We start from the raw sequence: 27,252 nt of genomic DNA on the forward strand, positions 1-27,252 counted from the left end.
TGATCTTATGATTTATTTAATCTAAAGTAACTTTCAGCAAGAACCATTTTCAATGACTGCGCTTCAACAGAGAGCAAAAGACAAAATCATACATTTTGTGTTTATTCTCTCCAGACAAACCCATGGGACTATTACACAGGATTGATCTGGGATCAATAACATTTTGTAATGATTTCTTCCAGAGACCTGGCCAATGCGATAGCTGATAGTGTCAGCAGAAATCCATGAAAAAAACACTGAATGGATATATTAAATCTTTTAATTATTCTAAAACAATCACTAAATCAATAGATCTTTAAGTCCAGACTCCAGGCTTATCCTCAAGCATTCCCTGTATTTACATTACCATCAATGTAATGATGTACATGATATTAAAGGTCACAATGGTCAACTACTAATCCGATACATAGTGAGGTTGACTACTTTATCTACATATAATACATATACATTTTTGAAGTTTGTAACAGAGACTAAGTGAAAAGGGAATAAGATAATAAGTGAAAAAGTAGAACATTAGAGCATCACATCATTCAAACCTGCATTTCCCACATGAGCATCAATTGCACTCTGGCACAATTCTGTGTTTACAGCTGAACTTGATGTTGAAAGTTGTAAAATTGTACATTACTGAAATCCCAAACATTCTGAGGTAATCAAGTTACAGTAAACTATTAAATTGATACTACTATATCCCGCCAGGACATGATAAAAACCCTCATCCAGAGCTCAATGCAAAGAGTGCAGCTCCTACCTGTCTAGAGCACTTTAGTGTGCATAAAATAGACGCAGCTGTCCAGCAAGGTACAGTATGGCATGGAAAAGCTTTTCCATTTACTGCCCCTAAAATGTATATTTCTCATCAAATGGTCTCCCTAATGTGACTATTCTAAGTACTTTAAGTTTAAGGACTATTTTAATAGTTTGAATGCTTAGATTTAAGACCAGAGAGGGTGCACTACTTCAAGGGGTCTGCAGTTAACTGAGAGAAACGTCATCCCTGGAACATCCCGTCCCACTTTCCACCAGCTGGCGGGACAGCGACGCACATTTGTGCATGCATGTGTATGCTAACGTGTACATGTGTGGTTTGGGACGGTGCAGCAGCCAGTTCTGTAATGAGCCTCTTTTCTTTTGTCTCCAAGGCCATTTTCTGGAACTAGCTTCACTTGCCTCATCCTGCTAAAAGGTTTTGATTAAAATTTAAAATGGGACTCCACCATCCCTGCATCTCCCTGTTTATATTTAAACTGCATTTTAGATGCCGCTTGTGTAGTTCTCTGGAACTCTCAATCCACATGCAGATAAATCCTGGGAAGTTCTGATTTTACATTTGGCACCAGACTGTCCTTGTGTGAGTTTTCAAGCTTGAAAAAGAACTGTGCCCATGACATCGCCCACACCACATGCACTTCCCATGGAGCCGTGGCATGATGGGACATGATTGTGCTACACTAGAATTTAATTTAAAAAAAGTACACAAAAAGAAAAGAGTACATTTTAATATGCTAACGAGAGCAATATCTGTGGGAATACTTATCATATCTAATGTCTCGGCACACACTATATTATCTTCCCGAACCATCACGGTACATTTGCTGTAATTTTCTGTTTAACAAAGTGTAGCAACATATTAGCGCTAATAAGGCAACAGATAAGGGAGTAGTTGGTGTATCGCTGCTGCTGCTGAAAACACAAAGTGCACAGACAAATACATGTCACAAAACTGCAGCTTACCACAGATCTATTGTCTGTTGTTCTTTGCCAATCATGTCTTGTTTGGATGTTGCTTTCATTGCTTTTAATTACTTGATTTAGAAAGAACAAAATAAAAGATGAAAAAAAGAAAAGATGAAAACAAATGAAAGCTTTAATATTTGTTGGTTCTTCAAACCAACAATACAGGTATACGAGCAGCAAATCAAGACTTTAGCTTAAGATATAAACCCCTGCAATTCAGTGTTGAGAGCCATTATTATGAAAGCTATTATTTTTGTTAACCAAATAAAAGCTGAAATAATAAAAAGAATCAAAATTTGATGAAAAACTTGGCATCTAAAATAAAAAAGTACTAAAATTACTAAAACTAAAACTAATATATAAATGAAAGTGAAATGGAAATATAAAAAATATATATTTAAAACTAACAAAAGCAATACACGTCGCAAAAGCACATAAAATTGCTATTATTATTATTACTATTATTACTAAAATGAAAATATAAACTATAAAAGTTAAGAAAAATGTGCCTAATAACACTGTATTTGGCATTTATGCATTTAATTTGGAATAGTTTACAGTGCATTCAAGGTACACATTTGATCCGTTTTTGCTTTCCCTGGGAATCGAACCCATAGCCTTGGTGTTACTAGCGCCGTTATGCTGTTTGCAACCGATTTCACTTCTGTAATGTGATTACAGAGTGAAACAGGATACAACTAGAACTAGGGCAGTAACATTTTTAACATTTTTAACAGTAACAGTTTTAAAGTGATTTTTCTTTGACCAGACGTTCACAATAACACCAGGAGAATATAATGAGGTAAACAGAATCCATTTTGATTTCATGTTGACCACAAGAGATTCGCCTTCACTGACTCTTCCCATCAGATCTCATCTTTATCAAGTATGTCAACATTACAAGAGTGACAGCTGCTGTGAACACAATTACGGCTGCTCAAACTGCATGGACCGACACAGCTGTGCAATCATGCTGTTGGTGCACTAGAACTGGCACATTTGATCTAAAACCATTGAAACCTAATTTTAGGCAGTGTAAAATGAGACACTTGTGTCCTGTGGGACAGCAGTGGAAAAGTGATACCTTCAACAGCATTAAGGTCTGCTCCTGCAATTCATCCAAATTCTTTTTGACAGTTGGTGTTTTCTTGGCATAGCGCTTTTGTGTTTTCTTGAGACTTAGGTGTAAATATGCGGCAGATGACTGAGAGAGTCACATGCCTTCTGGTACAGTCACATTTTCTCGTTAAGACAGACAGCTATTAATATTAAAACGGATCTATTAAATAAACCTTAAGAAATCAAAGGGGCATTGGAAAGTTGTGACTGAGGAACTTTAGTTTCAAACAGAAATAATTAAATACATCTCTTTCAAAAAAGACAAAAACTAACAAATGTGACCCTGGACCACAAAACCAATCATATGTAGCACAGGTATATTTGTAGTAATAGCCAAAAATACATTGTATGGGTCAAAATAATAAATTTTTCTTTTATGCCAAAAGTCATTAGGAGTGATTAAGTAAAGATCATGTTCCATAAAGATATTTTGTAAATGTATTACCATAAATATATCAAAACCTAATTTTTGATAAAGAATATGCAATGCTAAGGATTTCATTTGGACAATTTGTTTTTTTGTTTTTTTTTTTCAGTATAAATTTTTTGCACCCTCAGATTTTCAAATAGTTGTATCTCTGCCAAATATTGTCCTAGCCTAACAAACCATACATTAATGGAAAATGTATTTATTCAGCTTTCGGGTGATATATACATCTCAGTTTGAAAAATTGACCATTATGACGTGGTCCTGGGTCACAAACTAGGATAGTATACCTGAATAGACTTTAGAGTTTAGAAAAAATTGAAAAATAATTTATAGCTACTATTATAAATTTTATAAAATATTTTCTGTTTTCATTTGAATTTTAACTAAAGTTTTAATATTTTGTAGTTTTGGTAATTTTTTTTATTGTGTTTTGTTTACTTTTATTATATTTTTATATTATATATGCTGCAAGCAGAGTGATAAGGTTGGACTCTGTTATCACTAGAATATCGCATGCTTGGAAAAGACAATTCAGCCAATCAGATTCGAAAAACAAGCAAGAACTGTTGTATAAATATATATGTTTTTAGTTTCAGTTTTAAGTTAAATATAGTAACCCCGAACACTGGGGATCTTCATTTATTCTCATTGTGCTCTAGAAGAAACTGAGAAATTAAAGAGAGCTCGTTTGTGGACCTGCTAATTCCAATAAGAAAAAAAGTACAGATACACTCCATTATATAAAACTATTAGTACAAAAAATGACATGGCAGGATGTAAGCTTACTTTGCTGAATATTTGTATTCTATAAAAGTTTACCAATCATTCTGACTTGAATGAAAATGAAACTTCCAATACACTTCCACAAACCAAATAAAACTGTTCTCACAATTGCATGACAATTCAATAAAACATTGTTTTTGAGACTCAGTTTTTTCCCATTGTTACCCAAGATGCACTTCAGCGAGTCGAGACGGGCCCGTTCTGCCCTTGCAAATAAGATTTCATATGCACTGTGGTAAATATGTCATTCCAGGCAAAACATTTGCCCGTGACAGTTAAGGATGATAACATTTCCACATGCTATCGACTGAAGTGCAAATGTGCAGCATAAAAAGATCTAAGCGTATATCATTAGCCCAGGCGACACAGCAGAGAGGTGAGCTAAATTGTCCAGTAAATAGTCTCCAAACATAGTCTAGATGGACCATTAAGACAGATGTAAACTACACAAGTCAATATATCATAACCTTGCATGTTTTTATTCAAAATGAGATATCATGTAATGTTTCCATTTCTCCATGTACTGCTCACTGAACACTGTTTATCTGAAACTTTCTTGGGCCATAAAGCATCAACGCAATATATACACAGAATATTAAAGTAGAAATGCAGTAGTTTGCATAGCTAAGAACTTCATTCACCATTTATGAATATTAACCACATTGAGAAGCAGTATAAATCTGCTCAGTCTCGAATAACTAGCAAAAGAAAAGAATGGCAATGAAATTAAGAGAATATTGTGCCATTCAAGGTCTAACGTATCTGGTAATAACCCATCATGGCATTTCCTACCCTGATTCCCCCAGGGGGAAAAGGAGAAAGCATGCAGGAATTAGCCTCGGATGCTACGGCGTGAAAATCCAGCATGATAATTGTGAACGTGTGTGTTTTTTACATTCAGATACAGCTGAGAGGTGGGCGGTGTGTGTGTGTGTTCAGGGTGTGGAGTGGACTCTTCCATTATAATACAATTTTGTCTTTTCTCACTCGCACTCCTCCTCTGAATAGGAGTTTATGTTACAGATATTAGTGAGCTGTGTCAGACATTTAACTGGCTTTTATTGATCCTCGGTTTCGATCCAGCAAAAGCACTTTTTAATGGATTGTAATAGATCTGCACTTTGAGGTCCATCCCTTCGCTTGTTTTCCTCTCGTTCTCTGAGATGTTTTTTTTGCATGAGAGTTTAAAGAGTCTTTTTGATTGCAATCAAGACTTTTGCCTTGCCTGTTTTCCCAAGAGTCCATTCCTTCAATCCCCTCGTCAGTGAGTCTAATGGGTAGTCATGGAAGAGAAAGAATGATCTAGAATTAGTCTGCTGAGTGTGTGGGCTGAAAGTCATTAGTAACTGCAAGTGTCTTGTGGTCATCACTGCTGAGTCGCTCTGCATCAGTGTATAGACTATGTATATTTAGCAGACACAATCTTTAGATGTGAATTCTCTAACTTATTAGTATTTATAATTATTCTTATTCTGGCATTTTTGACGTTTGACTAGGTATTAAAATATGTACAGTTTCTGAAACATAATCCCTTCTGTAGTAGTACATACAACATCAGTTTACAAATAATCTGTCCTCTTTGTCATATAAGATCTTATCCTTGTCTTCAGTGTCTGAATGAATCATTCTTTTAGCTAATCAACTGGGCTATTTTTAAGCAGTTAGCACTGTAAGTTTCCCAACTGAATACTGAAACTGTAAAATGCAAGTGTTTAATTTTCCTATTTAGCTTCTGTAATAATATGATAAGTAATTTAAAAGACATTAATTAACATATTTCCATAATTAGAGCCTCATACAGAGCGCAATGATTTTCTATCATTTTAATCAAACACTGAATAGATTACCAATAAAAAAGATGGCTTAGCCAATGAAATGGGTCCAAGGGGGATTGGATCTTGAGATCAGAATGACATCATAATATCTGTTTATACATCACAACTGTGGTTTAGAAAGATAGGAATTAATCATTTTATTGAGTAAGGATGCATTAAACTAAATACCTTTACATTGCTTAAAGATGACTTCCAGAGTGTTTCTATTTTTTATTTATTTAATATGGAAGTCAATGGGGACCGGCCATTGTGGTGTTACCAACATTTTTCAGTATAACTTCTTTTATGTTCCACAGAAAAAGAAACTCATTCAGGTTTAGAACCTAAAATAAAAGATGTAAAAGTATGAGTAAAAGATGACACAATATACATTTAAGCGAGAACTCTACATTTAAAAAGCTAGTTTCAGACATCTTTAAACCTGCTGTAGGATGTGACATGTTGAGAACAAATTTAGGGAAGCTTTTGCCCTTCAAAGTCCATCTTGCATCAGATGGTGGCCCTGGCACTGTGTGGCACTTGTATTCAGAGGTGAATGATGACCCAGTACCAGTAGCGTGAATGAGGCCAGTGCATTCCAGTGACCACAGGTCGCTGTTACCCCAGCAGACATGAGTCAACCCATTGTCATATGTACGAAACCATCTGGGGCCCTTTTCACAAACACATCCAGCACTGTAACAGGCTCAGGCTCAAAGATCTACCGACAGAGTAGCCCAGTAGCAACGGGGAGTGAAAATGGATCTGTTTGCTGCAAAACAATGTAGTCTGTAACTGTTGTAATAGCATCTCTGCTACAGTATCTGAAACAGCACACACATATCTAAGAGAGACACAAAGAAAAAAAAATATGTGAATTGTCATTCCAATTCCATTCCAAAGTTTTTGAGCACAAATGAAAACAAAAATAAAACTTTATTCAACAATTCTTCCCTTTCACACCAGTCTCTGCCATCATTCACGAGAGTACTATGACACATGTGAAAAATATCTTAATTTGTGTAATGAAGATGAACAAATGTATTACGGGTTTGGAACGACATGAGGGTGAGTAATTAATGACAGAATTTAAATTTTTGGGTGAACAAACCCTTTATAGTCACACTTCAAAATACCTAGTCAATTCCAAGGCATCACATGTATCCTTAGTGGAGAAGCTCTCCCAGAATGCATTGTGAAACACTGACTGAAAAAAACATTAAAGATGGAGGACGAGGTGAGAGTTGATTGTTGATTTTAAACAAACATATCTCTTTTAGTTTTGACTTTGTTTATTTAGTTTTTCTTTTTACCCAATGAACATAAGGATACTGATAAACACAGGACACATGCATTTTCACTTCTCCTTCTTCAGGTCACTGCCGACCTGAGAATCTGGCTTTCTCTGTCTTCTTTGAAGCTCCCATATGAAATAACAAGAGAGAAAATATTAAAGTTCAACAGTATGATGAATAAATATTAACATAAAAACTGATACTTTAACCTGTTAACTAGCTTACCCATATTTTAATCTCTTTAACCTATAGTTGCGCCGTCGCCAATGAAGTCATGCAGTTTAATGTGCTTCAAATTCATTTTTAATGTGCGTTTAACGGCCGCAGATTAGGCATTAAGTGCATGGCACTGCGACCAACTTACTTACTTACTTAACATTTAACAGTTTAATGTAGCAATGTGGTCGATCATTTTTTCTAGATTTGTTTCAATCGTGAAATAGATTTGAACAAAGAAATCAAGTATAAATCAAGTATCAATGTATTGGCCATGACTTGATTGCAAATACAAATACAAAAATTTGACGAGTAAAGACAATACGGTACTTATTAAAATAATCATCCCTTTATTTAAATAAATACAGGAAACCGCTGTTAACAGGTTAATGTAATGTTTCCCATTCCATGACTAGTAAAATAATGGCAACTTACTTTCTATACAATATTGGACATGGTTCGTCTTGGAGTAGCGCGGCCATGCCCTGCGTCTTCTTGTTAGAAAGGTGTCAGCGTTAAAGCACAATACTGCCACCTGGGAGGTCAACCAGGAACAGTACTGGCGCTGGAGTAGGCTATGTGCGTGTCGTGTTGTCATATCGCAAAACCCTAGTTCAGTGCAATAAAAATGTGTAGTATTTTGCCCCAAAAAATTGTTAGCTTAACAACATGCTAATATCAAAGTCTGATGTAATAAAGCATTAAAAGTCCACTCAGTGGATGCTTACTGAGCCCTTAATTTCACAGCAGTGTGAATTTAATTGTATCTATGACGGTTCACTGGCAAGCTGGAGTCTTAATGTAGTTGCTTTAAAACAGAATAATTTCTATCTCCAACATGCTCTCTCTCTCTCTCTGATTCACAGCATGGAGACAGTGAGCTGTGACTCTTACATGTTCCTGTCTACAGTGTTACATCACCAGCTTGATCATTTGAATATACTGTCTGCATGATTCAGAAAAAGAAATATATATATATATATATATATATATATATATATATATACTCTATATAATTATATATAGTAGAAATATTAAATGTAACAAAAAACTATAAATGAAACGTGTATATAAACAGAACTAATATTAAACAATACAGTATATGTGCATATGTGTGTATGTGTGTGTGTTTGCATGCGTTTCATTTATACTGTTTATAGTTATATATTTTTTATTTTATTTTAATGTTTGTGCAAATGAAAAAGAATGAAAATTAAACTTTAAACCATAAATTACCAAGCCCTCAAAGCTTTTTTCACCCTATACTATTTTTTCAATTAAATGCCTACTGAATTTAATAAAAGACATGCAATATATCCTTGCAAATAATTTTATAACATGCAAACTAGACTGTAACTGACGTGCCTACAAGCACTGTGCCCAGAAAGTGTTGACAGTAAACACATTACATTTCCTGTAATTAAAGCACATTTATATTGGAAAGGCAATAATCACAGGATCCATTCATTGTGGTATTTCCTTGTTCAAAGCCCGTTTTCCACCAGTAAATAATTTATACTCCAGCTCTTCAAAGTGGTGCAGAAAATGTGACCTAAATAAAAAAATCCCAAAGCCAAAAAAAATAAATAAAAAATTCAATACCAGAACAAGGCTGAAAAAATATGAGACCGGTTCTTTCATCCATGTCTACTGCACTTACATTTTAATAATACATTATCTAAATACAGTCAGACATCATAAGTGGCTTTTTTCTTCTCCGTTTTCTGTTTTTCAAACCATTGCCTTCACATAAAATAGCTTTTGATTTGACACCGAATGGCATGAGGTCCCATGCATGTGGTACATCCTTCTTCAGTTTCACAGAGCACGTAATCATCACAATAACCAGTCATGTATATAATAGTCATTTGTGTGAATGTCCGTTGGTTAGGGCAAATGCTGTCGTATTGAGAACAGAGCACAGGGCGGCACAGCAGGGAGGCTGCTAATGTGGCTAATGAGTGTAAACTGGACACACTGCTCTGAGACTGAGTGCAAACTCACAGCGAGATCTCACTACTGGGAGCGCCTGCAGAAATAGTGCAGCTCACATATGTACAGTACACAAGCACTTTCTCAGTCTTTGCTACGACTACCGCAGTGCAACCTGATTCTGTAGAAGTTCTAATGAATGGCATTAGCAACTCATCCCAAACCGTCACTGATTAAAACCTCCAATTTCAGCACCACAAGTCCATGCACCTTGAACCTTTAAGTCATCTTAATTTGTTTTCTACAATACTTCCTACCCAGGTTTGTGAAAAAAAATAAATAAATGCTGTACTTTCCATTGACCTGTTTCCATTGTCTTCTTTTCACTAGTGAGCAACAAATTACTAGTTAGACAACAGCAAGTTAGTTTAACAACAGTGTTTATGCTGTTAATTCCGATTCATTTAACATGCAGAAATAACAAAACATAAAATAGAAAATGAGCAAAGCCACTCATGAAAGCAGTACAGTGGCTCTAAAGGAAAATCTTGTTGTGTTTGTGAACAGGGGATGTGCATAGTGTAAAAGCGCACACTAATTAGCTTTCTTCAGAGCATCTCTTCTGTCCCTGTGGTCTGACTCTAACAGCCTAAGAGTACCTCCATCCCAGTAAAAACATCCTCAGACTAAAGGTGTGGTCACATTTCAATGAAATTTCCCGGGCAAAACAGATACAGTTTTTTTTAATGAATCTTGGCAAATCACCTTTCCTATTTGTACATTTTCTCCACTCGCTTCTCGCGCTGACTGTCATCCCAAGTGCTTGCATATAACGGAGCGCAGTCCCAATAAATACACACATATACAGAATTACAGTCATTTCTCTGATCACAAATGCAGACATGGTTTTATGTTTACGCAGCAATAAGCAACGCAATGCGTAAAAAGACAGTATGGGCCGGGACATGGCATCACACTATGCTAAGGGGATTTCCATCACACACTTAAGGTATTCGGCCAATCACAATGCACTGGATAGCTGGCCAATCAGTGTACACCTCACTTTTCAGATTGGTGTGCTTTGTAAAAATCGACTCGTCTCAGAAAGGCGTGCATAGAGGAGCAGCAATAATGTGCAGTATGTGAAAAATAATGTTTTTTAACCTTAAACTGTATAAACACATTGCATTACACCAAATATACAATATAAAGTTATTTTTAGCAACGTCATATGACCCCTTTAACTTTTGTCAATTAAAGCAGACAAAAACCACTTAAATCTTTTAGGATGTTTAAAAGAAAACTTGGTTTTTGTCCGTTTACTTTAAGCAATAAAAGACCACTCATAAGATGATACTTTGCAGATCTTAAGCAAACAATGTCAAACTGAGACTTGGGAAAGTAAGAACTATGGCATATATAATCCATTACAACTTAAGTGGATAAAATTGTTTTCATTGTGTGTTATTTATCATCATACTCTTGATAGTTAGAGTCACAAATATTATTACTGTTGTTATGATTATTCATGAGAAGATACAACACATTATGAGTTTTTATTTATTTTATTTATTTAGAATACCTTTAAGATACATTATAAAAGCAGGCTTCATCTGGTGTTATAATGGATCACATTCTTAAAAGATATAACCAGAAATAGGTAAGTATTATAATGTGTTGTAACTGTTGTTATGATTACTTCTCAGGTGATACAACATATTACGTTTATAAAGCATTATGCATGCATTAAGAATACCCTTAAAATGCATTGTAAATACAGGCTTCATAGAAAGTGTTACCAGTCTCAAAATAAGTTTTTCCCTACAATAACTACTGTATAGAGTGAATTTGGCTCAACTTGACTGATGTTGATTAGTCTCACTTGACTGTTTAGGTGCAGTTTCTATTGCAACACTAACAGATGCAGTTCTTCATTTAGGCCATGTTCATCAAATGCCCCCAGCAGCCCTGCAAACAGACCAACCTGTGATTTGTATTTATTTATTTTTTTACTTAAACTTTGAGTGCATGAAATATGGATAGCGAACAAGAAAGGTTTTGACGTTAGCTGAGCAGCACACAGCAGCAGCACATGTTTTATTTAGGAGTTTACTATGGCACTCTGAGGAATTGCAGCAAAACTAGCTTTACTTTTCCAAAAGAATAAAACAGTAATAGTGGAAAAGAAAGGAAGAGAAAGAAGACAGGATCCATGTCTTGTTCTGAGCTAATCATGCAAGTACAGAACAACTGATGCTGTACAGTATTCATAAATGAATATGATTTACCGGGCTGTTCATAACTCTTGCTGTGCTACATTTGATCAAATTCAGCCTCCCATTGGATATTGCTCAGTGTTGCATCAAGGCTGCCTGTGATTAAGGAATTACAAAGCTGTTATCCACACTAAGTGAACAGAGAGATGTCAAATGGAATGATGGGAGATGTTGTGGACCTCCAGCAGTGGCTGTGTATGTAAGCTGTTTTACAGTCAGATATGTCAAAGGTTTTTTTTTTTTTTTTTTTTTCGCACAACCAGCAGAAGCCGTTTTTCAGACCTGCATTTAGTTTAAGTTCAACAGAGAAATCGACATCTGCCATGGTGGTTGCTCTAAATTATAAGAGAAGCCATTATTTCTTAAAAACAGGGAAGTGAATCCAACACGTTATGCTTTGAAAGGTTTATGGTGCTATAAAAACCCTTTCTGGCACACACAATCTATGATGGGCATATAACTTGCAGATAATGAAATATTCGCTACTAACAGCTAATTGGTCGACAAAGGTGGTCACATTTGGAGCTGACCACTTCCAAGACTTGTTGGCAAAGATCTTTAAATCCAAGCCAAATCCTCCATTCATTAAATACTGAAGAGCGGCCCGTACAACATCTATGTTTCTTCAACCTCGTACTATTTTCCCATGCCATCATTATCCAATTTTGCCATTTTTTCCCCCCTAAGTATGTATTACATGTATAGATTTTAGCTTTTAACTTTTGTTGATGCCCAATTTTAAACTATGAATTATCAATAAAAAAAAACTATTCTTACAGTATACAATATTGTGTTTCAGACTTTCAATTAAAAAGTATGAATTATTATTATTGTTATTATTATTACTATTATTATACACAACACTACATTAATCATAATAATAATAATAACAAAAATACATGAATAAAATTATTGTAATAATAATAAAAAATATATAACATTTTAAATATCATAACAAAGTCTGTGACACAATACTATTATATACAATAATACATTAATAATAATAATAACTTTTTAGATTGAATAAAATGAAAGGCTGGGTCTGCAACAAGGGTAAAAAACTATACAAATTATAAAATCTATGGATAAAATATATTCATAAGATAAATTGAAAAATGTAACAATTATGGCATACTTTTCATGATGGATTATGCAATGTGTGAAAACTAGAGGTCGACCGATGTGTCGGTTTTGCCAATTAATTGGCACTGATAGTTGATTGCTGGAACAATCGGTTATCTGTAGTCCATGCCGATAGTTTTCCGAGTTGTGTCTGTTGCTGGATTGGCTGAGAAGGGTCTGTTTTAGGTAACACTTTATTTTAGTGGCAAATTCTCACTATTACCTATGTTGCTTATTAGCGTCTATTATTAACATATAGGTTGTTTATAGTACTTATAAAGCACTTATTCTGCATGACCATATTCTACATTCCTAATCCTAATTCCTAAAAAATGAATAAATTAAATTGTTTTATGTATTCAAATAATTAGACATGCTAAAACACAGAATTTGGTAACAGAAAATATGGTGAGAAAAAAAAAGAAAACATTTCATAGGGCCCAAAACATGTCATTTTTGTTAAAAATTTATTTAATTAATGTGAAAATTTATAAGTTTCATGATTTTAATTAATTAGACTTGCTTTTTGATTAACCCTCTGAAGTCGATTAACGCGGATACGCGTTTTGAGTCATTTTCTCCTGATAACCCCGAAAAGAACTTAAATTACACTTTCAGTTTTAATCGTACAGATAAGAGCAATACATCAATCGAATCTGTAAAGGGTCTACTTTTTTTTGGATACAGACATAATAACAACAAAACTTTGTGCACTTATAAAATAAAGATAACAAACAAGGTGTGCTGTCTGCAGCCTTTGTCTGCGCTGATCTTTATTTACAAACACGTCATTAAAATGAACTGTAACTCTTACTTACTATTACTATTATTATTAATTGTATTATTGTTACTACTACTAGTATGAATCAGTACCGTTTTTTTTTTTTTTTTTAATAAAGCACTATTGAAGTTTTTGTTCAGTCTCCATTTTAAAAACTATCAGTTAATTAAGCGGTATCGGCCAATGTGGTTCAACCTAGCTAAAAAATTAAGCTGATGCTCCCCTTTGAGTTCCATTGTATTTTTTTATTCTATTGAAGTCATTGGGGACCATCAACTGTCTGGTTACACATATTCTTCAAAATATCTTCTTTTTAGTTCAACAGAATAAAGAAACTCACACGGGATTGGAATAACTTAAGGGTGAGTAAATGATCACAGAATTTTCATTTTGGGGGGAACTATTCCTTTATATAGCCATTTTTCCTGCCTGTATCTTCCTTCAGGTAGCTTCTGTTTCCCTGCCCTCACACTTTTCTTAAGGCCTCTAAGAGCGTGCATGGAGAGTGTGAACGTCTCACTAATACCATTCTGGGGCATCATGGGACATGAGTCACAATCAGGATGTGTGAGAGTTGCTTGTGGATCAGTTGTTACATAAATCTGAGGGCAGATGGTACCCACAAACCGATCACGGCTACACCCACAGTGAAATGTGAGAGGTGTGTATATGTGCATATGCACAATTTGAATTCCTCAGTGCTCGGAGCAGAATCTCACTGGTTCAACACTGAGCCGGCATCATGTTTGACATGGACTAATGATTATTGCCTGCATTGTTTCAGGTTAAATTAATTATGGTTGGAACAGCTGAGATATTCAGGTTATTCAACAAAACAGCCGGCTTCTTTTATTTCCTGCTCCCAGCAAATGTAAAAAGGCAGGTGACATTTTTGTAAATATTCCTCAGAGAGAGAACCTAATGCTTAATGACACAACGTCTGTTTGGCCTGCCAGTTTTAATACTAAAAAAAAGCTGTCATTTGTGCATATTCCCTGACTCACTATAAAAATGAACACAAAAAAAGGGTTTGTAGTAAGGTTTTCTTTTTGATCCAATACCAAGTACAGTACTATCAAGGCCAATACGCAGAATCCACTAATTCTGTAGTTTCTAAAAAAATAAAGAGGTAATTAAGGCCATTTAACAATATATTTGAAAATCAAATTTTTTTTGTATATAATAAACATAAAGACAAATGATAGACTGCATGTAATCAAAAATACAGTAAAAATAGTGCAGTTGTGAAATATGATTATATTTTTAAATAACTGTTGTATATTTTATTATATTTGAAAATGTAATTCCTGTAAATACTCCAGCCTTCAGTGTCACATGATCCTTCAGAAATCATTCTATTTGTGATCTGCTGCTCAAGAAACACCTTTTATTTATGCTGAAAACAATTGTGCTGCTGTGGAAACCGTGATCCATGTATATGTATATGTATATATATATATATATATATATATATATATGTATGTGTATATATATATATATATATATATATATATATATATGTATGTATGTATGTGTGTGTGTATATATATATATATATATATATATATATATATATATATATATATGTATGTATGTGTGTGTGTATATATATATATATATATATATATATATATACTTTTTGGAAATTGTGTATGTTTGTCATTTTAAAGGTAAAGACATAAAATAATCATTTAAGAACTTTTAATTTAATCACTAATATCATAAATTTATAATATTTATAAATGTTAAATATTTTCACTTGCAAGTTTATGATACGCCTTCATTCATAGTCATGCTGCATAAATTAAAATACACTACTTAAAATGATCGATTTTCAAAGGTGAGGATCAAACCTCTCAATATTTCCACCCATTCCTAGTTGCAGGCCCTACATTAACAGTGTGTGCTAACCTCTCTCTGTCAGTCTGGGAAGTGGCCATATGTAAACAGCATTGGGAGTTGACTGTTTTTCTTACTACTGTAGTTGACGTCAAAGAGGACGACGGCGTCTGCTGAAGCACGTCGACAGCAGTCTGGTTCTGGCACATGCTCGACTGGGAGCAGATGAGAGGCTGACAGGCTCAAAGATATAATGCTTGGATCTTAACAATACCAAAAATAATGCAAGCGCAAGAGGAAACGCCCATGTAAACATCTCTAAATCATGGAAGTGCTATCTATTTATACTTCTCGTGGCCTGATTGTGAGACTATGACGCTCACTGTGATGGCACAGACTATCAAGACGAATATCAGCCTAGCAAATCAAGTCCTACTGACAGACATTAGCTCCATTAGTTTACTTCACTTTCAGCTTTATTATTATTTTATAAGAGAGAGAGAGAGAGAGAGAGAGAGAGAGAGAGAGAGAGAGCAGAGGACAGTACAATTTGAGGAGAATAAACAGGAATCAAGAATTCAAACTTACAAATTAGCACCACAGTTAAATATGTAAAAGCACTAAATAATAATAAACTATAAATAATAAAATTTCTTCAAAGAAGTACCAATCTCCATGTTGTCTTTACCAAAACATCTCCTGAGAAACATACTCCAGCAAAATGGCTGCCCCAATTTAAACTACAGTGAAAACGTCTCGGTTACGTTTGTAACCCTCGTTACATGGAATGGAGACGTTATGTCAAACGACATATGGGGTCTCACTTGGGAGACCAATCATCTCTGAGTTTAAGAGAAAATGCCAATGAAAATTGGCTAGTGGATTTTGCATGCTGAGCCTCTCCCCGTGCCTAAAGGTATATAAGGTAACAGCGTGCACCCACTCATTCAGGTTATACACTGAAGAGCCAAGAACGGTGAATAGTTCAAGGCTGTGGCATAGGGAGATAACGTCTCCGTTCCCTCCATCAGGGAACGAGGGTTATGTACGTAACTGAGATGTCCCCTATCTGTCGGTCACTACGAGTTATGTCAAACGACAAATGGGTCCATGGAAAACGGCACCACCTGAACACCGTCACAACCCTGTGGCGCTGCAAATGTCAACAAGCCGCTGCATGTCACAAAAGCTACGCTTAAAGTCGTAACCTTCCCAAAGCCCCAGCACATGACCTGACATCACTGACCTTGGTACCGAAGGGGACCAAAAGAGAAGTAAATCGCTGCTGGAGAGGGCCATGCTACTGTTCCGTCAACAAAATTTTTTGGAAGGGATTTCAACCTTAAATGAAAGATTGCTTCAAATCTTTCCTGTTTGTTCTGTCAGCTTGGCAGAACGATGGGGAAGTGAGCCTAGGAAAAAGGTCGCTACGGAGACCACATCCTACCCATAGGAAGGTGACATGTGGAGATACTGATATGGACTCACCCAGGGGGCAGTACTACATATGGAATGGATCTCTGAGGCAGGTCCTACCTTAGAATAGGGATGGAACAGCTGCCAGAAGAGACTGACAGGGCGGGTCTGTCAAAGGAAGACACGGGTTTACCAAGAGGGAAACCTTACCGTGGAAGAATACACATATGGGATTCCCCGTAGGGAATCAAGTCATATGGGCACCTAGCTCATAACAGGGGCTGATCGGGACTTCGGGCATGCTAACCCCAGTACTGGGCCTGGCGACTGACTGCTCCGCCAAGTCTGACTGCTGATGGTTCTGGAGGATGCTCAACCAGGGTACGCCAACCGGGGAACTCTACTGGGAGAAAAAAGGCACTCGCATCCCTGTGTGGGGGGAATGGCGCAGCAAGCATGACACCGAGCCAGTTCTTCCCGCCAATTACCTTTTACCCAACACACGGGAAGAAACTGGCTCTACACGAAGGTTGTAAAAGCTCGCGAAGGTGTTAGGTGTCGCCCAGCCTGTGGCTCGACAGATATCTGTCAGAGAGGTGCCATGTGCCAGCGCATAGGAGGAGGCAGCACTCCGTGTGGAGTGAGCCCTCACTCTCACCTTGCTGCTCAGAGCTTCTGAAGCTCTGTGTGAGGTCCACGTATATGTGAAGCGCTCTAACGAGACACAGCAACGCCAAAGCTGGATCTGCCTCCTCCTGGGGATGGAGTCGCCATTCCCCGGGGAAAGTGAGCTGTCGTGATCGTACAGCACCCTGTCGGATGATGTACAAAACAGCCGCAGTGTTGTCCGTGCAGAAAAACACATCTCAGAGTTGCCCATGTCAGGGCCGCTTTGTCGTCTTCTTGGATGATTTCGCGGCCGGATGTGACACGGGGGGTGCCGCTCTCCTGCGCGGGGCTCGATGCGCCAGCCTTGGAGGACTCCCAACGCGGGGTGGAGCCAGTCTGGAGGACGCATGGGGCGGCCACTATGATGAACAGGCTGACGCACTGCCTACAATGGAATAGTGGCGGCCGGAGGATCACGTCAGGGCATGAAGAACTGCAGGGCAAAGTCCTCAACAGTGTCGCCGAACAGGCCCGCCTGGGAGATTGGAGCATCGAGAAAGCGAGCTTTGTCGACGTATTTCAACTCAGCCAGGTTTAGCCAGAGATGGTGCTAATGGACCACTAATGTGGACATTGTCTTCCTGATGACTTTCGTCACTCGTAAGACGAAGTCAGTCGCCGTCCACAATTCTTGCATCAACCTCGGTTCACTACCAACCTCGTGGATTGCTTTTAGTGCCTTGGCTTGATGTACCTACAGGATACAGGATAGCCATGGCATGCAGGGCAGAGATAGCTTGGCCCGCAGCACTGTAAGCTTTGGCAGCGGGAGCCAGTTTACAGGCTTTGGATGGGAGCCGTGGACGATTCCTCAAGTGCACCACAACCACTCTTTCCACCTGCGGAATGTCCACGTACCAGAGGGTGAGTATGGAAGAGGGAGACAAGTGGCTTTTGGGGGTAGAAGGGGCCATCTACGACTTTGTCACCTCTTCAGATCCCCCAGAGCGCCAGCCAGCGCCAACCTGCTCGAGCCAGGGAAACCGGTACGAGTGGATCTTCCGTGATTTGCTATTTTTGGAAAATCTCTTTCAGCCCACGTGCCCATGGGGAATCACTGCTGCAGGGACACCGCTGTACTGCATCATCACACCGACCAGGAACAGCTCTCCACAAACACAAAGATGAATGGCTTTGTAGCGAATAAATATCATCAGAAAAATGTTAAAAATCTGAATGAGTGGATGCATGAAATCCACTAGCCGATTTTCATTGGCGTTTTCTCTTAAACTCAGAGATGATTGGCCTCCTAAGTGAGACCCCATATGTCATTTGACATAGCTCATAGGGACTGACAGATAGGGAACTGAAAAGCACCTAAAGCAGTTTTGACACTGCTGAAAAGCAGAATGCAGCAGACAAAGTTGAGTGGTATTACTGTAATCCTTGCAGAGGCTTTCTATTTTTCTCAACTTCTGAGATACTCAGATACATTTTAGTTCCTTTACTTCTCAGTTATGTTTCAACTGAGTGTCAACTGTCTACACCTTATTACTTATAATGAGTAAGAGTATACAGAGCTATTAAGTTTGATGAGAAATTCTTGAAATTTCATTGTGAAAAAGTACAGTTAAGCATACTTATTAAAGAAATTATATACTTCCAATTATATTAGTCTTAATTGCATGTGAAAGTGACATACAGCCAATTATGGTGACCCATACTCAGAATTCGTGCTCTGCATTTCACCCATCCAAAGTGCACACACAGTGGGCAACCATTTATGCTGCAGCACCCAGGGAGCAGTTGAGAGTTCAGTGTCTTACTCAAGGGCACCTCATTCATAGTATTAAAAGTGGAGAGAACACTGTACATTCACTCCCCCACCTACAATTTCTGCCGGCCCTAGACTAAAACTCACAACCTTTGGATTACGAGTCAAACTCTCTAACCATTAGGCCAGGACTTCCCACTTCCCATGTTATATACAAGTAAATTGAACTATATTCTACATTTGTATTAAATGCTTTTTGACCCATATATGTAGGAGTAAAGTACATCTTTATATTAGTTCTTTTGAAATAAGGTTAAAGAGTACTGCTGAATGTATTTATGCTAAACTAAAAATGACTTTAATGTCAAACTTATGTCATATATTTAAATAGATTTATAACTACATGCTAATTATTTATGAAGTTGCAAATTAGTACATTTAAAATATAGTAAATTAGTCAAATTAGGGCTTGAATGATTTAACACATTAATTTAATTAATTAGTTACTGGGAAAAAAAATAATGTGTTCAATTCCTTAACGCAGCCTGTAAAGCACCTGTAAAAATAAATAAGGAAAGTTTCTTCAAATTAATTTTTTTTAAAGTACATATTCCAAAATTTGCATAAAAATCTGTGTATGGAAACACATTTAGTGTTGCTATCTCTTTTGAAACTCCAGCAGAAGCCTCCATTTGCTTTTCATTTGAGATGAAGCAACTGAGAAATTAACCAGATCTCATTTGTGATTGTTCTTTCTTATAGGTATGCTCATTTCTCTATCAGGGGAATTCTGTAGTTATTTGCCCAACTAAATGTCTAATTGCATCTTGGCATTACATATCTATACATGCATTATGCTTCATCTCATCTAATCACTTCTATTACGATGTTGTGAGCATTGTTACCTTCATCTGAACTAGAATGGGGGCCAATTCAACATTATAATATCTTCACAAACACCATCTGTCGAGTCCAGCCTGCAATAAGGTCTCCCTATTAGTCAAGTAACAAAAAAGGAGTTCTCCCGTATTTATCATTTTCCCCACCTATCACATGAGGGCACAATATCATCCAAATGCTTAGGGAGAAAGGAATGTCTAAGCTCAAAATAATCATTTTTTCACAATCTGGGTGAAAGTCAATTTGATTCAAAGCACTCAAGTCTTGTTAATATCTCTGTGCATTGCAAGCACTGATGTAAGCCACTTCATAACAGAGGAGCCATTCAGAGCCACTGAATGCCAAGTGATGATTTGAGAAGCACAAAGGAAGCTCAGCACTATTTAATTACACAGTACGGAGGAGCAGAATGCCTGTGGAAACTGACATCCTAACAGATTTCAATGGCTCTTGAGGTCAAAAGTTTACTCTAGGGCTGTTTGCATGTTGGCACATCTCTGGAGGTTCAAACACGTGTATATAATTTCATTGGTGAAAACACAACCGCTCTCATTTTTGGCTCTCAGAACCGCCTGATGCTTTTATTAAATGTAATTACACAATCCATCAACCAGTTGCCATTTCAACGCCATCTCTCGTTCTCATTAATCACATGCCTTAAATTAAAATTAAGGGAACAGAATCTTAGTGTTGACGTGTGGTTTTGATGAAGCTGGAGAATACATTGCCTCAATGTTCATTTCGTCCGCACTTATGAAAGGGATCAGCAGGTGTGACGTGGGAATCTCCAGACGTCGGTGCTCTGGCCCTCCTCTCCTGTTCTCCATCCAGCCTCATAATACCGCCGTGTGGCCAAGAGGAGGAGCGCAGAAATGGAAACGCTGCTAGACGAGCGTAATTAGGTGCACCTGGTGCTTACTGCCTCATCACTGCTGCCATAAAACATTTTTTTCACCATGAAAGAGATTCCAGCAGTGAATGCATGAAGTGACCCTAGCCCCTAGGTAGGGTTGCAGCAACCATTCATAAGTTCTCCATTAAAGGAATAAACTGAAACAAAAAATTGACCAAAAAATGAAAATTCTGTCATCAGCAACAAACAGCTGCCAGTAGCCATTTACTTCCATTGTATGGAATCCATTTATACAATGGAAGTCAATGGCTACCAACAACTGTTTGGTTACCAGCATTCTACAATATATCTTCGACAGAAAAACTAAACTAATACAGATTTAGAATAACATGAGTGAGTAAATGATTACAAAAAGTCCACACGCTTAGTAACCAGCTAGTTTGTAACTAACTCTGTATTTAATTCGGTGACAGTGCCACCGTTTGTTCTTAAGGCAGAACATAGCTAGCAGGTTGTAAGCTCTTCGTAATGCATAGTCACATTATATAATGTTTACTCTGATGATCCAATAGCAGCCTTCAAATGTATGAGAAGAACCATAGTGAAAAATAAATACACTAAAATGTAATTGAAATGGTAGTTTCAGTAGTGTGGAAGTTGTAACCTAGTACTCCTTTATGTCAAAAATAGGCTAAGCTGTAACTAACACACAACTGGTGCAACTAGCCCTCTACCTGCTGGAATGATTTCATCCCCCATTTCCTGCACAACGAGGAACCCACATCCTGTTTTTTGTCCTTTATTTCACTACCCCTTACAGGGGCCCAGCCCCCTCCCCTTGTTTGTTTTATTATCTTGTCACAGGTTTAAAAGCCTTTCTGAGGCATGTAACTGCTAATCCCATTGTGGATATGTTCCCTTCCCATCACCCTGGCTAATTAGACATCTACTCATCTGGGGTTAATGGGAGATTAGTCCACAAATTAGGACTTCTGTAAGCTTATCCTCAGGAAGGCAAGACCAGTCAAAGACCCAAAATATATTAATTAGAGAAATGGCAAGACCCCCCCCACCCCCACCCCACATTCATGATATTTCCCTGATTCGTTGAAACAAGTCAGAAACAATGTGAAATTAACGGAGCAATTCCAAGAGGGTCCTCGCACCACCGGTGCTCGGTCCCTAAAAAGTGTACCTTTAGACAATGTTCCCTCTAAGCTGCACAAGTGCAGCCACAAACTTCTTGCGTCACGACCATGCAGAAGAAATATTATACTGTGCACAAACGACAATAAAATAAATAAAGCCAATTGATTGAATTCTATTAAATGCAAAATTATTCTCAGCCAAACTGCTATTGAGTAAAGAACTGACGAACTGGTAAATGAGGTTTACAGGTTTCATAGAAAGAGAATGATATCCTCCAAATGAGGCGTTGTAGACATTGAATAGTTTAATGATTGTGGACAAAATAGCTCAACAAGAAAGCCAACGCAAAAGCAATGACATGTCAAATAAAATGCCATCATGTTTTTGTGGGGAAAATAGCAGATGATGGGCAGAGAAACAGTAACAAAAACTCACAAACATTAAGTAAGACATGCAGGTGTATAGTGTGCAAACTCTATTATATGTTTAGATAACTATATAAAAATGAACTTTTTATTGGTGGGTTGGTGTGTGTGTGTGTGGGGGGGGGAGGGGGGTGGGGGGTCCTTATTACTTTAAGGTAATAATATGCACTTTTTAGGAGTGAATAAGGTGTAACTTTTGAAAAGGTATTGCCCCAGTGACAGCTTTTGTACCTTTTTTTCTGAGAGTGTGATAATGTATTCAAATTTTGTTCAATGTGATATTTTAATGTGTTTCAATGTGTTTAAAGTGTTATTACACTAATTGGATGCACAGGAAAATTAAAGGGTTACAGTATATTATGAGCAATCAAACTTTCTCTGATCTTTTTACATAAATGAGTTTATGATACTATGAAAAATAAGAATGTATGAACCCAGAATTCACCCAGAATTCATTAAGATGCACTAAAAACTTATTCTGGCTTGGTTATTGGCTGGTTAGCATGGGTCAGTAAAAAGCCAATAGAATTGCATGCTTAATTCTAAGAGAACATGAAAAATAGTCATAAAAAGATATATTATTAATGTTAAGAGCAAAATCCTTAATTCTAATTTCTAACATTATGTGGAACTTGGGGGAAAAACATTAATAATGAAAAATAATGGATATCCTTGTTTAAAAATTTCATATTAGACCCTTTATCTGCTTTTTTGGCTTTTTGTCCATAGTTTCAACTTGGAACGACATAAACAAATTTCTATTCCTCTCTTGGAAACCAGCCATTTTAGCGGAAAAGTTTTGGAAAATTGCCAGGTTCTCTTGGTGAAATGTCAGCTGGCTTCGAGACTGACCACACATCTGCCAACACTAAAGTGAAAGCGTAGGAGCCCAGAGGAGATTCCTCATGGATTTCCTTTATAGTACGCCATGCCTCACATCAGAGAGATTCTAACTACATTGCTTCCTCTAGCCATGTTTGCCGATGGCAACTCCTTTTGTCGGCAATGCATTAATACACAGATTAGAGATATCACTGGATATTGCAAACAAGAGAGGGGAGATATGCTTAGAGAAACCGAACACTAACTTCCTGTTAAAATCACAGTTTTAACACACTAAACACCCTTTAGTGGTATCTTTGGATATTTTATTCATTTTTCCAGTTTTATCAGCACTGGAATTATGTTTCTGGCTCGGCTTTGCCAACCTTTTTATTAAAGATACTAGTATTTATTTATGTCACAGAGGAAATCATTAGCGCAAATACGTGGCATGAATTCTTCAAGTATGAGAACCCTCTCATGTAAACATGGCATTTTGAAGGGAAAAGAGAATTGTTAATGATTATGCAAATAGATAATCACATTGCAGGTTTTATGAAGCAGAAACTCGCTGTGGCACAAACCTGCACAAGGTTCCACCCCTCCAACGATTCGGCAATGATCGAAGTCACTGACGGACACACTCCTCCAAAGATCATCAAATGTTTCGGACCGTAGCAGATTGCATCAAAAAAGGCCCGCAATCCCTTTGCGTTGTCACACTGAAAAGAGAAAAAATTAGGAGAATTAAGTCAGAAAGTCTATAAATATACATAGAATGGTAATCAATTATAATGACATCAGCAGGTGTACTTGCTCTCAATTCATGCACTTAGAAAGCTTGAGAGCTTTTTCTTGATTTGTACAACCATATCCATATTGCACAACCAAAAACTCAGTGCATGTTTTGTTCATAATATGGTGTAAAGGAAGAGGTAAATGGGAAAAAACTTGGACCTCAAATTTCTGAACGTGAAAACATGTCTGATGTTCAGGAGAGCCCCACTTCTGCAGCACTATGCACCCAATTTATATCACTATGGCAACGCTCTTGGCTCTGTTGAAGTGCTGAAGTAAAGAAAAGATGTAGCAGGGCTATCGATTGTGATGTGAGCCTCTAACTGTTTTATCTTTGATTTTCTGATGTTGGTAATGATATTTCAGTCCCTGGTAAACACTTCCGAAGGTCAATTAACAGCAGTCGGCTTGCCCTGACTCAATCCTGGTCATAACCAGAAATGTCTCAACACTGCACACAGTTTGCTTTTTGACCTCACTTGCTAAAGTGCCTTCTTGTCTTGTTTTAACCTAAGGGCACATTTAGTTTTGAGATTTAATAGATCAATATTTCAAAAGTTTATTGTTATTATTATTAATAATAATCAAATATCAAAATAAATGAAAACTCGAAAAACATTTCAGCTAGGGGCATCATCATCTATAAAATGGAAAACTTAAGTTAAAACTTAGTCAGTAAACTGACGTGTATCTCAAATTAAATATTTTATTAAAATTTAATTTATTTGTAATATACTGTTTCAGTCTAAATTACATTCACACTGGTGTTTTAGGAAGCCAAACAAATTAGAATATATTAATAATAATAACAACATCAATGACAGTAATAACCATATATTGTAAAACAGTTGCACTGTAAAAAAAAAATGAAAATCAATATTTCATAGGAATATTATTTTTGCTTTACACTACAGTAGGGAAATTAAAATATGTATTTTCTAATTTCTACACTTGAAAGAGATATTTTGAATTTGCATTGCATTTAAACCACCAGCTGTCTGCAATTCATGCTGCACTTTTAAGTTTTTATTTTGACAGAAACGCACAGTTACTCTTAATAAACTAAGCAAAATATCATCTGACAGCTGGATATTAACAGCTTTGATATAATGATGATGATTTGATGATAACAACATTTTTGTTCCAACAGAAAATAACTCAATTAGACTGGCCAAATTTAAAGACTTTAGACAAACACTTTTTTTTTTACTTAAAATAGTTATGCAACTTAATCATCAAAGCCCAAAGTTGTGCTCCAAATTTGCTGTTCAAAAATCGTAGGTGTCACGTGACCAGGCAGGTTGAATGACATTTCTGTTTCCAGTAGCCTTTGAGCATTTATGTGAAGGCTATTTTTGGCCCACAACCAATGATGATACAACAGACGTTCTTACACAAGCTGTACATCTCTATTTCTGACACTCCATCATATTTGATAGTGCTCCATAGCCAGTGAGCTTCAGCGTCAGAAATAGAAGTGTTAAAAAAAGACTGTGGCGTATGAAGAGCAGGAATAGCCTATAAGATGAGGCATTGCAGGGCGAATCGATTGAAGTGATGCTGTTCATAATGCTGAATAAAACACCAGGCTTTTAAAAGAGCTCATTTGCATATTTCCTCCATATTCACTTCATTCTGGTCATCAGTAACTACCAAAACACTGAGTGCAAAACAGCCTTTTCTTCTTGTTTAACAAAAAAATGTCTGTTCTCCAATAAGATGCTCGTTAAATACCGACATTACAGTAGGTTTTGAAATGAAAATTTTCTGGAGTGAAATATGCTGTAAGAAATGACGGACGGATAAGCACCGCAACCAAATAAGAACTACTGTGAAAATGAATCTCTGCGAAAACATTTAACTAGACGCATCATCATCAGCAGTCAATTTAAGCTTTACACTTCAACCTACTGACCAAGAATATTTTCTTCAACCGAACCCATGATCATTCAGTCAGTAATGAAGCTCTAGCTACAAATACCATTCCTGAACATTCACGTTGATTGAAATGTGAGGTAATTGACAATGAAATTGTGGTGCTCATGTGACTGAAACACATTCGGCCCATGAAATCAAGGCACCTTTGAATACCCACATTCATGATGTGGTTGATTGCCTTATAAGGTGTACATCCACGATCTGCAGAGCAGGCTTTGCACATGTTGTCATAGGAACGCTCTCCTCATTTTGAATGCTAAATGAAGGAGAAAGCAAGACCGGCATTGATAGATATAGCATGAATTGGCTGCTACAATCATCCTGTTATTAATTAGTATTCAGAGGTGACGTTTGAGAGCTTAATTTTGGATTTCACAGAACTGGTGCCATACTGAGAAACTTGATGACAACAGGCCACCACCACAACATCATCGCAAACTATTTTAATAAACATATCTCCTCACTAAACACACACATTGAGCTTAAAATTTGTATTAAACATTTTTAACAACATAATGACATTGTATTAATAGTCACTGATATATGAAGGAATATTCTGGGTTTCAACATCATAATGGCATACCTGCAATGTTAACCATCACAAAAACAAAATCATTAAGCAGATTTCAGCAGTCAATTACACTGGATAAATAACACAGATTTGAGTTAATCTAGTATTGTCTACTATAAGTATTTTTGGTAACACTTTAGCATAGAGACCAGTTCTCACTATTAGCTAGTTGCTTATTAGCATGCATATTACTAGCATATTGACTGTTTATTAGTATTTATAAAGCACATATTCTGTATGACCATAATAATTAGAAATTTATTGAGGCAAAAGTCATAGTTAATGGTTTGTTAATAGCGAGAATTGGACCTTGAAACAAAGTGTGACCATATTTTTTTACTTTTTGAATTAGCTTTTAATTTTCAGTTATCATTTTATTCCAAGTTTTAGTCTGGCTACTTTTGATATGTGCTTTTGCCATTTTTATTAGTTTTTAGGTAACGTCTCGGTTACGTATGGTAACCCTCGTTCCCTGAAGGAGGGAACGGAGACGCCACGTCGGTGACCGACGAAAATGGGATATCGCTTCGATAGACCAATCTACTTCGAGTGTAAACTAAACGAGCCAAAGCACATTGGCATGCAATTATTGCATCCAGCTGCCACTGATCACTGCGTGAGTATAAGAGGGCAGCAGGTGCAATGCATACCAG

At 36.9% G+C, this 27,252-nt stretch overlaps 1 protein-coding gene across 1 annotated transcript in view; it reads right to left on the bottom strand.

The window, feature by feature from the left end:
* The window catches only part of LOC132145456 (gamma-aminobutyric acid type B receptor subunit 2-like), a 236,311-nt gene that overhangs the window by 144,302 nt on the left and 64,757 nt on the right, over positions 1 to 27,252 (bottom strand). The window contains exon 2 of the mRNA XM_059556505.1: positions 23,877 to 24,014. Coding sequence (XP_059412488.1) covers positions 23,877 to 24,014 — 138 coding nt within the window. The remainder of the gene's footprint in view (positions 1 to 23,876; positions 24,015 to 27,252) is intronic.

The sequence above is a fragment of the Carassius carassius genome, chromosome 8 (genome assembly GCF_963082965.1).
Source record: "Carassius carassius chromosome 8, fCarCar2.1, whole genome shotgun sequence".
NCBI classification, from domain to species: Eukaryota; Metazoa; Chordata; class Actinopteri; order Cypriniformes; family Cyprinidae; genus Carassius; species Carassius carassius.